This window comes from Myodes glareolus, chromosome 4 (assembly GCF_982192425.1).
Source record: "Myodes glareolus chromosome 4, mMyoGla1.1, whole genome shotgun sequence".
Classification (NCBI taxonomy): Eukaryota; Metazoa; Chordata; class Mammalia; order Rodentia; family Cricetidae; genus Myodes; species Myodes glareolus.
In genome coordinates, this window is record NC_142029.1 from 34,295,711 (window position 1) to 34,313,410 (window position 17,700).

General features: G+C 45.9%; 1 protein-coding gene across 1 annotated transcript; it reads left to right on the top strand.

Moving 5' to 3' along the window:
- Positions 1 to 4,481: 4,481 nt before the first annotated feature.
- LOC125393682 (RNA polymerase-associated protein LEO1-like) lies at positions 4,482 to 15,867 on the top strand. The gene is made up of 9 exons (XM_085689395.2): positions 4,482 to 4,566; positions 5,129 to 5,274; positions 6,147 to 6,231; positions 8,765 to 8,859; positions 10,397 to 10,531; positions 12,038 to 12,167; positions 13,078 to 13,255; positions 14,441 to 14,539; positions 15,624 to 15,867. Exons 1-9 carry the CDS (start codon positions 4,486 to 4,488, stop codon positions 15,680 to 15,682), a joined length of 1,008 nt encoding a protein of 335 aa, XP_085545521.1. The 5' UTR covers positions 4,482 to 4,485; the 3' UTR covers positions 15,683 to 15,867.
- The last annotated feature ends 1,833 nt before the right edge of the window (positions 15,868 to 17,700 follow it).

Sequence of the window (17,700 nt, forward strand, 5' to 3'; positions counted from 1 at the left end):
AGTGGACTCTGACTTTTGGAGAATCTGAAGGTCTGAAATCAAGGAGAGTGCAGAGCCACACTTCCTCCTGAGCAGCAGTCCTTTCCTTTCCTTCAGTTTTTTGGCTTGTGGTGTGACACCTGCATGTTTTCAACCTGGCTAGCTGGCTTGTGCACTCTTCCAGGTCTTTATAATGCAATCTCTGTTCCCATAGGACCAATTTAAGCCAGCATGGCCTCATTTTAACTGATTATATCCCAAGGAAAGTCACATTCTCAGGTTCTATGTAGACAGGAATTTTTGTGTTACAATTCAAACTATATATATATAATATATATATTATATATATATTTACTGTAATTACTCAAGCAGTTACACAGGATTTCTGTGTAACAGCTCTGGCTGTCCTTGAACTCACAGAGATTCACCTGCTTCTACCTCCTGAGTGGCGGAATTAAAGGCATGTACCATCACTGCCTGTCTAAAATGAAATGTAAAAAAAAAATAGTTTTAAGACTCTTATTTATGTGTGTGCAGAGGGGGTATCTGAAGAGGCCTAAAGAGGGCGTCAGCTCCCTTGGAACAGGACTTACGGGAGGTTGTGAGCTCCCTGATGTGGGTGCTGGGAATTGAACTTGGGTCCTCTGCAGGAGCAGCCAAGAGCATCTCTCCACCCCTAGTTTTGATCTTTAAAGTAACTGCTTTACAGGAGCTGAGGTGTAGCTCCTTGATTAGAGTGCATGGTAACTTTTTTCTTTTTAAGAGAAAAATTCTGAATCACCGTCACAACCCTTTCCCAATTTAAGTTCTTGTGTATTTTGTGGCTTACTGAGTTGAAACTCCTGTACCTAGTTTAAGAACCTTATGTGCCTCCATCCTTCCCAAAGCAATGTGCGTGTCCCTTAATAGGAGACACTCAGTTACCAACCTCCCGTCTCCAAGCCCATTTGTGAGGCTGTGTTCGGCTTTACCACCGCCCTGTGGGGGGCGCTATAGGGAGACTGGGAGGCTGGATAGCAAAGGGGAGACTTGCTCCTTCCTGTTTGCTCCTGGGGGGGCTTCAGGGGGCTTCCTGTTGGAGTTTCTGTGAGGGTCGGCCAGCTGTTCTTCACCTCAGGAGAGGCAGCTCGTCTCCACAGCCGCCGAGTGTGGTGTGGGGTGTGACTAGGAGCACCAGGCCAGTGGACAGCGGCTCTCCTCAGGTAGGAGGGACCTTTTCAAATGTCTGTGAGAGTCTCCCTTTGCAGCCCTCACAGGCAGCCTTCCTCTGGAAGTTCTCCTGCCTCAGCCTCCAGAGCTGAGGTTACAGACACGCCTGGCCCCAGGGGCCACTGTCCTGAGGTATTCTAAATGTTAATTTGTTTTGTGAGGAGGATATTTTGTCTGTTCTGTTTTCTGAGACAAAATCTTATTCTGTAGCATAGGGTGGCTTCTGACAGTAATTCTGCTTCTGTCTCCCAAATGCTGGGATTACAGGTGTGAGCCACCATCCCTGACTAATATTTAAGTTCTAATAATTCTGCCATTTCCTGTGTTTTCTCAGATCTGCACTTGAAAGTTGTTCTCTGTATTTGGTTATCTTTCTAATTAGATTTTTTAAAAAATTTATTATTATTATTTTTATTATATATATTTTTGTAGCCCAACAAACAACTTTAAGCCTAATTGTAACTTTTTTTTTCCCTATTGAGACAGGGCTTCTCTGGGTAGCCTCGACTGTCCTGGAATTCACTTTATAGATCAGGCTGGCCTCAAATATAGCGATGCTCCTGACCCTGCATCCCACCACTGCCTGTCTGCCTAAATGTAACCTTAAGTGTATTAGATTTTTAATTGTTTTTAAATTTTTATTTATTTAGGCAGTGTTTTGCTGTATAGCCCAGGCTGTTGTTGAATTTATGTGTGGTTCTTTGTTTTGTTTTGTTTGTTTGTTTTAAGCTCCTAATTGTTAGGATTATTGGCATGTGCCACCACCATGCCTTTTCTAAAAAAAAAATAAAAAAAAAAAAAAAAAAAAAAAAAAAAAAAGACAGTTCTCAGTTTGTAGCCTAGATTGGCCCCCAGACTTGGTAACTCCTCTTCGACTTCACCTTCCTGAGTGCTGAGACACATTTTTTGAAATAAAAACAATTTAAGAAATGTTAAGTAACATTTAAATTTTTTTTTCTGTAAGGATAAAATTCTAGAAAATTACCTTACAGAGTCTATCACAATCTGTCATGTTAATTGATTTGCTAGGGTTTATATTAAGTATGCCCAGCTATAAAAAACCCTATGGTGCTTCTGGATCTCAGGGGTATTGGATTTTTTTGTTGAGACAGGGTTTCTCTGTGCAGCCCTGCCTGTGCTGGAACTTACTCTGTAGACCAGGCTGGCCTTGAACTCAGAGATCTGCCTGCCTCTGCCTCCTGGGTGCTGGGATTAAAGACAATGCACTACCTACTATGCCCAGTTTTTGAAATTTTTTTAAAAGTTTTTTTTTTTTTAAGTATCAGTTTGGTTTTCTTTGTTTTATTTCTTTTTTAGTAAATTTTGGTGGTTGGTTTAAGCTGTTGAATTTGTTGGTATTATACCCCTATTATTTTGAATAACTGCATTTTGTGGTATAGTCTTGTACTCAAGGTATTTGTTACGTGGTCTTGGCCATTCAGTAGGACCACTGAGATGACTCGGCGTCAGGATGCTTACTGCCTGATAACCTGTTTGATTTCCGGAAGCCACACAGTAGGAGAGAACTGACCTCTGAACTCCACATAAACACAAATAGTTGAATGTGCTAAAATCGTGGTGGTGTATTTAAAGTCTAGGATCCACTTTAGGGCTAGGATTTGGTTTTACCTTGCTGGCAAGCTGTCCTGTGGGACTTTTCACTGCTCCAATATCCAGTATGCTGGTCTTTGTGTGCACAGGTAATGGTGTAAGTGTGAAGCAGCTTCTGCCAGTTGTGGTGATAGCACTGCTTTCCAGAGCTGCTGAAGGCATGTAGAGGAACTGCTGGGAAGCCTGACACTTTGGGGGTTGTTTTATTTTTAATTTTATTTATTTTATGTTCATTGATGTTTTGTCGTGGGTGCTGGGTCCCCTGAAACTGGAGTTATCAGACAGTTGTGAGCTGTCTTGTGGTACTGGGAATTGAACCCAGGTCCTATGGAAGAACAGTCAGTGCTCTTAACCACTGAGCCATCTCTCCAGTCCAAGGCTGGCACTTTAAAAGTATCTTTCTGGGTGGTGATTTTGCAGAGTTTAAAGTCAGGTGGCCTGCTTGTCCCTGCGTCTCCTTCATGACTTGATTGGACAAGGTTGACAACCGCTTTAAAGTCGGTCCTTGTGCAGCCTCCTTGAGTGTGGAGAACTCGGGCTTCCACTTTAAGCATCCTAGGACTGTGGGAGGCGTTTAGGATCCTGGATGGGTATAAATAAAGAGGAGGGGAGAAAATATAGATGAGGGGAGAAAGTGCTGCTTGGGTGTCTGTCGGGTGTCTTTGCTACGTGATAAATTATCCCGGCGCACCACAGCCTAGAACCACATAGCGGTTTCTCACTTAGATTCTTGTCTTAGAAATGGCTTAGCTCCAAGGTTCTGGTCCAGGCACTCCTCCAGGGCTGCACTCTCCGATGGTTCACCTGCAGCTGAAGGGTCTGTTTCTGAGCAGGATCCCCACCACCACCACCACAGGCAGTGGGTCACCTTCATATCAAAGCAGCTGCTTCCCTCACAGTGAAAGACAAGCAAGACAGAAAAAAAACTCAGAGTCCAACTTTGGAAGTGAGGATAGCCCACCGATCCCACAGATCAGCTGGGACATGGTGGAGAGGACACAGAGAGAGTGTCACAGTGGAGAAGACACAGAGTCACAACCAGTGGAGTCACTGCACTTTTTGCTTGTTTAGGTTTTTTTGTTTTGTTTTTGTCTTTTCGGGACAGGGTTTCTCTGTAGCTTTGGAGGCTGTCCTGGAACTAGCTCTTGTAGACCAGGCTGTCCTCGAACTCACAGAGATCCGCCTGCCTCTGCCTCCCGAGTGCTGGGATTAAAGGCGTGCACTACCACTACTCAGCTGGATCACTGGTTTTGAAACAGGGTCTCATGTAGTCCAGGCTAGCGCTAAATGCTGGGCTCACAGGTGTACACCACCATGCCCAGCTCTCTGGGAACTGTCCTCAAAGTAGTTACCCTGATGACCTCACTTCTTGCCTTCTCTGATGACATTCTGGTGACTTTGTCAAGGCCAGGCTTGGAGAGCCACCTGGAGAGCTGGTTTGTGAATAACGCAAATGTGTTGAGCTACACAGAGAACTGTGGCAGGGACTGGGCAGCACTCGCTGTTGCAGAGAACTTAAGTTCAGTTCCCAGCACCCATGTCGGGCCGCTCACAACCATTTGTAACTTCAGCTCCAGGGGATCTGACTCTCTTTTGCCTCCATGTACATAATTTAAAAAATTAAAAATAATTTGAGTTAGACCCAATAATGCCTATTCCCTCAACCCTGGCGATCACAGAGGGAGCATGGATCTGTTTGGAGATATAGATGACATTTCTTCAGAGAGCGATGAAGACCAGCGGACACCTGTTCCAAGACAGCCTGTGGTGAGTATAGTCACCAGCCACACTGATCACAGGATTGCAAGCTAAGAGCAGGTATTCAGCAAAGGTTCGTGAGAGGTTCGTCTCTCATGTTGAGGGGGGCGTTCATAGAGGACTAACTGTGTGGTACCAGTCTTAACTGACCTGGGCATCTGACTGAGACTCTTGACATGAAAGGTTTTGATTTAAAAGGTCTTTCTTATGCACACGTGTGCTGTATGGGCAATGTTGATATTCTTTTCTGATTTTGGTAGGTACTTAGTAATGAAGGGTTAAATTATTTGTACTTCTTGAATGTCACGCAAAATAGAAAATGAGCTGTGTCAACAAAATACACCTTCCTAGTAATGCAGGATAATATATCTTATTCTCCATGGAATGTTGTTTCCTTTGTGGGTGTGGTTGGGGTGAGGTTTGGGGGAGGGACTTGGACCAAAGCATGGCTGACTATTCCTAAGGTGGTATCTGACCTAACTTCCTTTCAAACCTGTGTCTGCCACATGCAGAGCACAGCTGGGACACTTAGCCCGTCTCTTCCCCCTCTCCCCTTCTGATCCCTCCTCAGGGCGGATGTGGACTGCCTCGGAACCAGCATGTGGACCTGCGTATTCCCGAAACCAGAGTGAAAGTTGAAATTCCCAGCATCAAATCTGACTTAGGGAATGAATTGTATTTTGTTAAGCTCCCCAGATTTCTCAGGATAGAACCCAAGTAAGAGAACTGAATAAAACTCAAGAGATTGAAAAGCAGTATAAAATGTAAATGAACTGTTATGAGTTGACCAATCATAAGACGAAAGGTTTGTCATGTGACTGGAACGAGAGCGTGCTAAGTCACTGCAGAGAATTAGAACGCTGGTCGTCTTCCTGCCATTGCCACTCTGCTGTAAATGGACAGATGGCATATGACAGTGTCACTCGTGGAAAGCTGGAAACACAGGGTGACAGTGAGAGAGACGCCAGAGAAGCCCCTGGTGGCCAGTGTCAATGACACTGAGTCCAGGCCGGATGGTGACTTTGACGACAGAGTAGTGCTAGCTCTCCTTACTCGCGAATGCAAAAACTCTGGGGGTAAATTTTAATCCTTGAACTAAAGATTTTAATTTGTTGTTAATTTTTATTTATTTCTTTTTTAAAAATATAAAAATGTCATGCCCAGATATTGACTAATTAAGCTAAGGGACTTTTTTGATTAAACTGGCCTTGAGCTCCGCCTGCCTCTGCTTCCAAGTGCTGGGATTAAAGAGGTCTGCCACAATGCCTGGCTCAAGGGACACTTCCGAAGCCTTTCACTGGGTTCCAGCCCTTTAAATGGCCCCGAGGCCTTGGTTTTTAAATATGGATATGGATCTGCCAGATATTATTATCTATGGTTTATACTATGTGTTTCCTCCAAGAGGATTTTGAATTACGAGCCCTGTTTGGATTTTATTTCAGGAAGTTTGTTTTAAAAAGAAAATCAAGGGAGTAGTCATTGGCATACTTCCTGAGGGCTCCATGAGGTCAGCTGTGACGCATGCAGTAGAGACACTGGGTTATAGTGCCAATCAACCATTAATTATGACTAATATGGCAATTTTTTAGACCTTTTGATCCTCAGCATTATGAAGATGAATGTGAAGATGAGAAAGTGCTTTATGAGGATGATAAAACTAAGTTAAAATTAAAGGTATTATACCATTTTCTATTCCTTTTTTCTTCTGGTGCCCCCTGTCACCTTAGCCTTCTAGTAGCTGTGGCCACAGGCATGCACTACCATGCCAGGCTAGCTTCTTCTTACATTTTTTTCTTTTAGATTTATTTAATTCATGTGAGTGTTTTACTGCATTATGTATGTGCACCATGTGTGTGCCTGGCATTTGCAGAGGTTGGAATTCATGTGTGTGAGTATTTTGACTGCATGTATGTATGTGCACCATATGTGTGCCTGGCACCCGCAGAGGTTGGAATTCATGTATGTGAGTATTTTGACTGCATGTATGTATGTGCACCATGTGTGAGCTTGGCACCTGCAGAGGTTGGAAGAGGGCGTGGAATCCTCTGGAACTGGAACTTATGAATGGTTGTGGATCAACCTGTGGATGCTGGGAATTTGGATCCTCTGATAGAGTAACAAGTGCTCTTAACCATGAGTCACCTCCCAGCCCCTACATTTCTCCTTTAGGCAGTAAATGCAGGGGTGACGGCACGAGACCTGCACTTGAGAATGCTCTTAATGTTGCCTGCTCACCCAACAAACAACTCTTGGACATGGAAAAACGGTCTTTCCAGACAGAGCAGTGGGCACACATCTTTTCTCTCTCCTCTAGAATTTTTCTCAAGTTTTCAGGGTTTTTATTTTTCATTTCTTTGAGACAGGGTTTCTCTGTGTAGCCCTGGCTGTCCTGGAACTCACTCTATAGACCAGGCTGGCCTTGAACTCAGAGATCCATCTGTCTCTGCTTTCCAAGTGCTGGGATTAAAGGCGTGCGCCACCTGGTCTCAGCTCTAAGTTTTAACTGAAATAAAGGTAGCAGCTGTTGAAATGCACTAGCTTCCCTCAGATAAACAATGTTGTAAGGCGTACGGGCCTGTCTCCACACTTCCTCCCCGTAACCTCCCACCATGGAAGTGTTCCTTCACGGACACTTTGTGCACAGAAGCAGACCTTGCCATTAAGGGATTTCTCTAGAGAATACCTGGGAAGACAAAGCATTATTGGTGTTCATGTAGGGATGTTACCTTCCCAAACAGTGATAACTCTAGGTATGGTCCATTTTTAGTGGTCTTTTGTGACTTGGAATTTTCTATTTCATGAATTAATTTGAACTCAAACAGAACCAGGTGTAGGTCTCAGACTTTTATGCTGCTAATGGCTTTATTTCATGTGTCTGTGTAGGTTTACCATGTGTGTGTTGGTGCCTGCAGAGTTCAGAAGAGGCTATTAGTTCCCCTGGAGCTGGAGTTATAAGTGGTTGTGAGCTGCCCAACATGGTGCTGGGAACTAAATGTGGGTCTGGAAAAGCAGCAAATGCTCTTAACTGCTAAGCCATCTCTCTAGCTCCTAGTTAGTTATTAAGTGTTTAAAAAATTTAAAATGTTGTCTAAGTCTAATCTCATTCAACATATTTTTCTTTTTAAAAAAGTCATATTTATTTGTGTGTGCAAGAGCATGCACATGCGTGTGCACATGGGCCAAAAGGCGGTGTGCAGACTCTTCTCCCACTGCATGGGTTCTGGGGATTCAACTCAGGCAGTCAGGTGTGGCAGCAAGTGCCTTACCCAGTGAGCCATGTCACTGGTCCCAAGAGACACTTTTTTTTTATTTTGAAAAGGAGGGATTTCTTTTATTTTATCCCTTTCTTCACTCCTCTCAGCCTCTTCCCTCCCCCCAGATCTACTACTACTCCATTTCCCTTCAAAAACAAAACCAAAACAACAACAACAAAACAAGCAGGTCTCCCAGGGATGACAACCACACATGGCAGAACAAGTTACAATAGGACGAGGCACAGACCCTCCTATCAAGGCTGGGTACGGCAACACAGGAGGAGGAAAAGGGTCCCAAGTACAGACAATACAGTTGGAGACACCTCCACTCCTACTGCTAGGGTCCCACAAGAACACCAAGCTACACAACCATGACATATACGCAGAGGACCTAGCTCAGACCCGTTCAGGGTCCGTAACTGCCGCTTCAGCGTCTGTGAGCCTCTGTGAGCCCTGCTTAGTTGATTCTGTGGGCTGTGTTCCCTAAGAGACACTTTAAAAGCTTCCCCCTCCCCCAATTAGGCCTTCAAGGTTTGTGTGTGTGTGTGTGTGTGTGTGTGTGTGTGTGTGTGAGGGGGTGGGCTGGGAATAGAACTGGGGGATCTCATATGTGCTAACCAAGCGCTTTATTTACCAGGGTTACCCCCTCAGCTGTTTACCCTGGGTGGCCTAATCTCCTCTTTCGGGGAGCTCTTTCTTAGCTGTGGCTACAGGCTGCATCTGGTTTAGCATCTCCTCCCACTTCTCTGACCTGGATCCCAGAAAAAGTAAACAGAAAGCCTGGTTAGCTTTACCAGCATGTCCAGATGCCTGTGGTAAATGGGTGGTAGTGCTACTGAGCCAGCCATTTTCTCACCACCCATCCATTCTTAGCACACAATTATGACTAATTCGAGGAAAAAAACCCAAATAGCTAGCTGAATTGGCTGCCGATACCTTGTCTGTTGAACCAGGTGGAAAACACTATACGCTGGAGGACACGCCGGGATGAAGAAGGCTATAAAATTAAAGAAAGCAATGCCCGGATTGTCAAGTGGTCAGATGGAAGGTGAGTATTGCAACACCCGAGGGAGGCCTGGGGAAATTGGGATTTTCTGTGTGGGGCTTTGTTGAGGAAATCTGGGCTGCTGGCATTCCCTCAGAAACCTGAGAGAGAGAAGCAGCGTGTAGGCCTTACAGCTGGGCTAGTGGGCGAGCGTAGAGCTGGTTCAAATCGATCAGCTCCCTCTTTTGTCTTGCTGCTTGAAAGCCTCACCTCTGAAACCTCAGAGTAATCGGAAATAACCTTTGTTGGCAGTCCTGGGGATCAAACCCCGTGCTGCATGCGCACACGGCAAGTGCTCTACCAACTGGGCTAGGACCCTACCCCCTCAGTTGAAATTATTTGAGAACTCATTTCAGTTTGCTAACTAAAAGATAGAGATTGAAGGGCAATTCTATTTCAGTCTGAAAAGTTTATTTTACCACTCTGTGCTCCGAGGGTGTATTCGTTACTTTTCTAGTAACGATGCTCTGATAAAACAGCATGACCAAGGCAACTTACAGAAGGAGGAGTGTATTTGTATTTAGACTTACAGTTCCAAAGGGACCTGAGGCGACAGGCAGCAGGCATGGTGGTACCAACAGCTGAGAGCACTCAACTCTCAAGCCAAGCAGGAAGGAAGGAGAGGGAGGGAGGGAGGGAGGAGAGAGAGAGAGGAGAGCTAACTGGGTTGGGGACTTGGAAACCTCAGAACCCACCCCCAGTGACTACTTCCTCTTAAACCCACCCAAGCAGCGACAACAGGGGACCAAGTTTTCAAACGTCTGAAGATTTCGGGAGGCATTCTTATTTAAGCCACCAACAAAGAGCACCGATTTCATTTTTGTTTGTTAAAACAGTGTCTCAGCTGCATGGCGGTGGCACAGGCCTTTAATTCCAGTACTTGGGAGGCAGAGGCAGATGGATCTCTGGGAGTTCGAGGCCAGCCTGGTCTACAAAGTGAATTCCAGGACAGTCAGGTTACACAGTACAACCCTGAAAAAAATAAACGACAAAAAAGACAGGGTCTCACCTGGTATGGTAGAGCACACTTTTGATTCTAGCACTGGGGAGGCAGAGGAAGGCTGAGCTATGTAAATTTATGGCCAGCCTGGCTTACATAGCAAGTTCCAGGCCAATCAAGGCTACACAGTGAGACCTCGTTTCAAACAAACAGAAGACAAGGTTTCATGGCCCATCCTGGCCGAGAACTCACTTTATAGCTGACCCTGAACCTGTGACCTTGAGCTCCTGATCCTCTTACTCCACCTCTCCAGTGCAAGGGTTACAGGCAAACACTTCCATACCCAGCTTGTTCTACCTGCATGTGTGCCTGCACACCAAAAGAGGGCGCTAGATCTCATTATAGATGGTTGGGAGCCACCATGTGGTTGCTGGGAATTGAACTCAGGACTCCTGGAAGAGCAGCCAGTGCTCTTAACCACTGAGCCATCTCTCCAGCCCTGAGAGCACTTTTTTTTTCCTCCCTGTGAATTCTATATGAGGACGGGATCCTGAACTGGCCACTAAGCATCTTAATACCCAAAATGTTTCCCCTCTCCAGCATGTCCCTGCATTTAGGCAGTGAAGTGTTCGATGTCTACAAAGCCCCACTGCAGGACAACCACAACCAGCTGTTTATACGGGAAGACACTGGGCTCCGGGGACAAGCCATCTTTAAATCCAGACTTACCTTTAGGTAACGTTCTCTACTCACGGGTCGCTACTTGCCATTGAAGGCAGAGCAGTGACGCAGAAAGCCTGACCCTTTGGAGTGGCGTCACTCCGTAGTGCAGCTCACCAACCACCTTGTCTGGTTCCAAGATGAGTGTTTAAAGTTAACTACAGGTTTCTCGGAGAACCAACTCATGCTAAGAAAGCTTACAAGGGACTGGTCCATGGCTTCTCAATGGCCAGGGCACGTGGAAAAGACTCGCCATTGTAGCTTGCCACTTGGCGTGTCCTTAACCCCTTAGTGAAACTAACCCCCCAAAACTAAAGTGCCATCAGAATTGGTGCTGGTGTGTGTGATGAAAGCGGTGGTAGCCTGTGCCCACTCAAGACACAGGGCCAGCTCTGCTGGCTCCAGTGGGTGATCTTTGGCACATTCTCTTAAGAGGATCCTTAAGGATGTACCTGGGGCTAGAATCCAGCTTTCCTTGAGAGGTACGGTACTTTACCATGGCAGTGGACACACGGTTCCTTTGAAGCTGCTGAAATATTTTAAAATCAGATTGTAGTCATGGCTGCACAACTTTGTACATTAAAAAAAAAAACAATTATAAACGTAAAATAAGGTCCTGTTGGGTGTATATTATTAGTGAATGTGTTGTGTAACAACTGTAAGGTTATATAGTCTTGAGTGTCTCACCAGTTTGCAGTTTCCTTAGCTATGTGTGTCACAGGGATGTTGTATTAAATAGTACACACATCTGGCAGTTAGTGCTCCACCTTCCCACTTACGAATGTCTTCTAGAAGTATCTTGGACCGTGCACAGCTCTTAGGTTTTGCTTTCTGCCCTTGCTCTGAGCTCTCCACTGGGGTAGTATTTGACAGCTTGGTTCGAATCTTTCCTTAGGTCCTTTCTTTGATCTTCAGGACCCACTTACAAGCTGTCCTCCTATTCTCAGGAAGGCACTTACTGTTTGTGGCGGTATTGCTATTTAGTCCAGGCTGGCTTTGAACTCACTATCCATCTTTACCTCAATCTTGCAATCCTCCTGCCTTTGTCTGGGTGATGGGATTACAGATTGCTTCCATGCTGAGACTCCTGTCTCATGCTGAGCCGTTGAGGCCTCCCCCGTGCCATTGTGGTTCAGTATGTTTCTGAGACAGGATGACACACTTGGCCACCTACTTTTTAAAACGGTCCTCCTACTGTTATTGGTTGGAGGAGACATCTTTCAGTTCTCAAAATGTTTCTGCTAGTGCATGTTCCACCCTTGTGGATCTGAGATTTCATGACCCTTGTCTGTGATTGTAGTTGGGCCTATTCTTTGTGAAGAGCACTTGATGTGGCCTCCTGCCTCTTTCTACTCGCACTCTGGTACAGTCCACTTCACTCTCCCTGAGTGGATAAACAGAGAGAAACCATGGTCCTCCTGCCTCCTTGCTCTGCTCAAGTGTGAGGTCATCATGGCTCATGGGCGGTTTTGGTGTTCGTGGTAAAAGTGAGACAGATATTTCCTGTTCATTTCCTGACAGACCTCACTGTACAGACGGTGCCACATATAAAAAGCTGACCTTTTCATTTAAGAACCCAAGTTCAAAGACACAGATTAGAATCTTACCGATGGCTGGTTGTGACCCTGAGTGGCCACGCACAGAGATTCAGGTATGTCTGGTGAGCTTTATGTTGGGATCTTTAGTACATTAAGAGCTTTTCCTCTGAACTTAAAAAATCAACATGTTCTTTGGGTACAGCTTGGTAGCACAATGCTTTGCCTTGCTTGTGCAAGGCCTTAGGTTTGATTCGTGGGTACCACAGGGAGGAAAAAGATGACAGGAAGGCCTAGAGAGCCTTTCTGACTTGATTGACACTGGCTCAGCTCTTTTAACTCCGAAGTGTGGCATGCCTGGCAGAGTCTTCTCAGCCTGTTGTCGGAAGCTGGGTATATTAGTTGCCCTGAAGGCCACGGTAGGAATGCTTGAGAAGCCTGGGAGCTTGGTGGAGCCTCAGAGATCAGGTTTCTGCAGCTTAGTGATGAGCACGGCCCACTTCCACTGTCGCAGAGGGTCATTTGAGAAGAGATTTCTCAGGCTGGCCACTTCTGAGCTGTGAGTGGCAGCAGTAGGGGATGTACACAGCTCTCAGGGGCATGCCTGTGCCAGTTCTGATCAGGACGGTGCCAGGGGCCTTTCCTGCATTCTCATTCATGTGTTGCCTTTACCCCACTGAACCATCTACTCTGTGGGGTTACAGCAGTGCGGGGCAGCAGACTATACTGGAGACACCCGGCATCAAACTGCTTTAAAAATGGGTTTGAATGGACCAAAGTAGCTCCATTTCCCCTCTCCCTCCTCCCCATTTCTTTTCTGTTGGAGAAACTTCTACCATATTGCATGGGCTGGTCTTAGACTCCTGGTTTAAGATGTCTTCCTGCCTCAGTCTCCACTATAGGTACATGCTACCACATCTTGCCAAAAGTAGTTTTTTTAAGTTTAAAGTTTGCATACACACACACACACGCACACACTTACATACATACATACATATGTGTGTGTGTGTGTGTGTGTGTGTGTAGAAAAAAGAACGCCGAAGGCTGTCAAGTCGACAGAACTTCCGTTCAAAGAAGAAGAATCAGCTGCATTCAAGTCCCACCATCCAGCAGCCTGACGGTGAGGACAAGGAAGAGGAGGGAGAAGAGGACATGACATCCAGATTAGAGACCACTGAAAACCATTACCAGGGAGCGGTCCACAGTAAGTCAGTGTCAGAGCTCATTTCAGTAGGTGGGGCTTAGTTGTGCTCTGGTGGGATCTTCATCTTGCTCAAATTATTTGCTTCAGACTATAGAACACACTTCCTCTTCCGTTTTGCTTTAGTTAGGGCCACTTGCCCATAAAAAAGGTTAACTGAAACCAAGATATCTCCAGAAAGCACAACACCTGTTCTACACATGGGATGCATCTGTGGAGGGAAATGTATATATTTGCACAATTAAGAACTCACTATTTGGGGGCTGGAGGGATGGCTCAGCAGTTTATTGTGATTTAAAACAAAGCCACGTGTGAGAGAAAGAAGCCATGCAACAGAACTCACATGGAGAGGTTTTCATTGGGGGAAAGTGAATGGGAAAAGTGGAAGGAGCGAGGGGAGACTAGTCTCTGGGGACAGGAACAGCAGAAGAGAAGAGAAGAAAGTAGTCACTCAAGGAGCTGATGGGGGTGGGGAGTGGGACAAAGCTTGAAGGACCCAAGGGTCCAAGAAAGGCACAGGCCACCCAGTGAGTCATCACACAGAAGGTGGGGGCCGAGGGCTCTGAGCCTGACAGAGCTGTGATTGGCTAGAACCAGGACTTAACAAAGCCAAAAGGCAAAAATCAGGCTGGAAAAAGTCCTCACTGGGAAATAGCCAGAGGTGGGGAAAAGCGAGGGGCTCACCAGTTGTGCTGGTTTTGGATGGAGGGACCCAGCAAGATCCAGAGAAGCGAGGCTGTCATATGTGGACCGGGCTCTATGATCCCGGTTGAAGAGCCTGGCAGAACAAGCCGAGTTTGAGGCAGGCAGGCCGATGGGGACTGCAGGAAGCAGTGTGTTGCAGACACACCAGCAGGATCCTTGCACCCTGGCTGAGAGGACAGGAGCTTATGTAGCAGACAAGACAGTGCTGCCCTTCACCCAAAGCAGGAAGTACCTAATTGTAGGGAACAGATACTGAAGGTGGCATCACATTCCTTGCACGGATGGTACCAGGTCTGTGCAAAAAGCTGCACACCCATTTTAACGGTTGTGTTCATCTCTAGTGTGCTGGAAAATGGCAGAGAAGGCAGGCAAGGGTTACGCAGGGGAAATCATGGTGGTTATAACTTAAGATGGCCGCAGCCAGGTAAAGAAGGGTCCCTCCAAAGATAATTCCCATTCCTAAAATAATCCCTTTCCTTTCAGAGGAACAAGCACTGCCTTCCTTGGATGGCGATGATGAAGGATCTGAAGAGGACAAGGCCAGAAGAGTTCTTAAAGCCAAGACACTCATGAGCGACTGGGGTAAGCCACATTTATTCAGCTCCAGGGTGACCTCGGATCCAGAGCCAGCTCACAGAGCAGGAGCACAGCTGCACGATTCACTGACGCCCGGTGACACAAATAAGAGCAGAGACCCTGCTGTCTGGCAGGGCTGGGTCTCGGGAGGCCACACACACAGTCCCAGACAGGCCAGGACGAGGCATTTCAGCTACACAGCGAGTATCAGGCAGGGCCAGGCAGGACCAGGCAGGACCAGGCAGGACCAGGCAGGACTCAGGGCCCGCAGGCATCTAGGCTCCTCCAGGGAACGGCAAATGCTCTGTGTGGATAACCAGTGCCTGCCGTTTGGATAGAGCAGCAATGGAGGCTTCTTCAGTCTGTGCTGTTTCCCACCGAGTCTTGGCTTCCCTTTTCTCTTGTAGGATCACAGACACTGGGAGTTATAGTTACGTGAAGGACCCTGTGCTGTTGCTGCTGGGACATACTAAGTCAGTGTCTTCCTAGCACTTACCTTGCTCTGGGTTCCACAGGCAGGGATAAGCATCACAGCTGCATTAATGTTTAAATAGTAGCTACTTGTTAGTTCATGTTTATGTGCATATACAGATGTAAAGCTTTCTAAAGAAAACCACAAAAACATACCTAAGCATTCTTAAAATTCAGCTTTTAAATTCTTTTGAGTGTACACCACATGCTTGCAGTGCCTGTGGAGGCCAGAAGATGGCGACGGAAACCCTTCACCCCTCAACTAGAGTTAGAGATGCTCGTGAGCTGCCATGTGGGTGCTGGGAAGTGAACCTGGGTTTTCGGCAAGATCCAAAGCCTCTAAAATCAGACATAAAATACTTAATTTTACAGAAGTACTGAAAAAAATGTATTTCAAGTAATATGATAGAAATACCATATTGAATGAAAAGTGTACCTCCTACCCTGACAGCCACCTAGGGAAATCCAAGTCCCAGAAGCGTAGCTGCTGCCCAGAGATGGTGCTGGGTAAACACAGGTCTCTGGGGCAAATTTCTCCTGTCAGTTCAGAACTACTTTGGACAAGGCTCCCAGAAATGCCTTCTATGAATTTTATAACCCAATTTTCATATTTCTTCAGGAGATGAACCCTCCAGAAAGAGACCAAGGGGAGAAGAGGAAGACAGAAGCATAAAGTGAAATGTGTGCTGGCGTCTGCCAAAATTTCCTTAGTTTTCTGTTTGTGCTGGGATTGAACCCAGGGTTTCCTGTCTGCTGAACGTGATTCTACTGCTTAGGTCCTCCCCAAACCCCTCAGATGTATTAAAGCAAGGATGATTATTTTGACTCACATAAGCCAATAACATGGACCATGCAGAAACCATTTTCCTTCCATGTATGTGTGTGTATGTATATATGTATATACATGTGCGTATACACACACACACACACCCATATATATATATATATATATATATATATATATATATATGTTTTGTCTGTTTTTTTTTTGGTCTGTTTATTTAAGATCTCACCATGTAGCCCTGACTGGCCTGGAACTTGCTATGTAGACTAGGCTGGCATGGACCATGGAGTGCACAAAGATCTGCCTGTCTCTGCCTCCTGAGGGCTGAGATTAAATGTATGTGCCACTATGCCTGGCCCCCTTTATACTTTTATAGCTGTGTTGTGGCTATGTAGTAAAAACATTTCAGTTAGCATTAGCTCCAGAAAGAACATTTAGACTCATTGAGAATACTCAGAAGTCCTTAGCTTCAGTTCCAGGTTCAGGGAGCCTGCGGGTCATGACTTCTTTGAGAGTTGAACCTTACTTAATGCCCCATTTTAAAGACCAGAGAAACATTTACTGCCATAAAAGCCTATTCAGGCTTCAAACAAAAACAAACCAAATGTGGTTTATTTACAAGATCGGAACAGAAATAAAGCGGGGATGCGAATTCACAAGGGCTTTATGTGTGTGCGTGTGTACTTTTTCTTCCTCTGCCTTCCAAAGGCCCATCTTCAGCCTGAGGACTGGGGAGGATACAAAGATTGAGTCCCTACAGATAGGAATCAGTAAGCTTGCTTTTTTTTTTTTTAAAGGCTTTAGGTTAGCAGGACTCTACTGTCTCAGGCTATGTGCAAGGATTCTACCCCAGCCTGGGAAACACTTTGTAACAGCAATTCCTAAGCACAGAAATCTAAAATCTTGGGACTACTAATTAAATGCTCAGCTGGGCAAAGCGATGCATGTCTGTAGTCCCAGCTACTCAGGAGGCTGAGGTTGAGGCTGAGCTCACTGATCTCCCGATCTGGAGGCCAGTTTCGGCAGTGAGAACTTGCTCTAAAAATTAAACAAAAACCAAGAGAAACCTCACCGTCATATTCTTTTTAAGCAGAGATGAAATAAACTGTTTAAAAATTGCTACACACACCGATTGAGAAACACCTAGAGGGAACTTGCTGCTTCTTGTTCTGCCACAGACATTCAGTTAGGAGGCCACTTGCAAACCAGATCTCAATCTCTTGGCACTCAGGCCTTGGCTTTCAGAGCTTCAGAACTTGAAATTTCACACTGCATCAAGAATGGTATTTACTAGCTATGAGAGAAGGAAAACGATGATTCTTGCTGAGGGGAAAGAGAAACCTGTCTCCTGATGCTTCAGTCTGCCTCCAAGGCAGTGCCTGGAACATTTGCACCCTCAAGTGCACAAGACTGCAGTGTCCTCATGTGGCAACCGGTGAAAGTCTAAATGTGCACCCCACTATCAGGCCCATTAAAAAGGCACATTGCTGGGTAAGGGGGGAAGGGGAGTGTCTATGGGGCCAAGCCAAACTCAGACGTACAAAGATACACAATAACGAAGGGTCCTGTTCTTGGTGACCTCAGTTTGCTGTCACCTTTAATCACTGGAAAAGACAGTCTTGAGGGCTACAGTTTTCCCCAGATCCAATCAAGAAACCAGGCTCTTGGCAGGTGGAGCAGCTCTGCCTTCCACCAGGATACTTCTGTTGTGTGCTGAGACAGAAAACAGTCTCTGGGCCACAATGGGCTCAACTTGACTTTAGTGGCCGGGGAGCTGTGTTCTCTGAGGTGGAGACGGCTGTTGGATGATGTGGTGCTTTGACTAGCAATGGCCCCATAAGCTCATATATTTGAAAGCTTGGCCACTAGGGAATGGCACGATTAGGAGTGGCCTTATTGAAGGAAGTGTGTC

Excerpts from the sequence above, each read along its gene's own strand:
- LOC125393682 (XM_085689395.2), top strand. The coding sequence starts at position 4,486 with ATGGATCTGTTTGGAGATATAGATGACATTTCTTCAGAGAGCGATGAA. Across the intron at positions 8,860-10,396 it reads GTCAAGTGGTCAGATGGAAG|CATGTCCCTGCATTTAGGCA; the intron begins GTGAGTATTGCA and ends TCCCCTCTCCAG. Across the intron at positions 14,540-15,623 it reads GACACTCATGAGCGACTGGG|GAGATGAACCCTCCAGAAAG; the intron begins GTAAGCCACATT and ends ATATTTCTTCAG.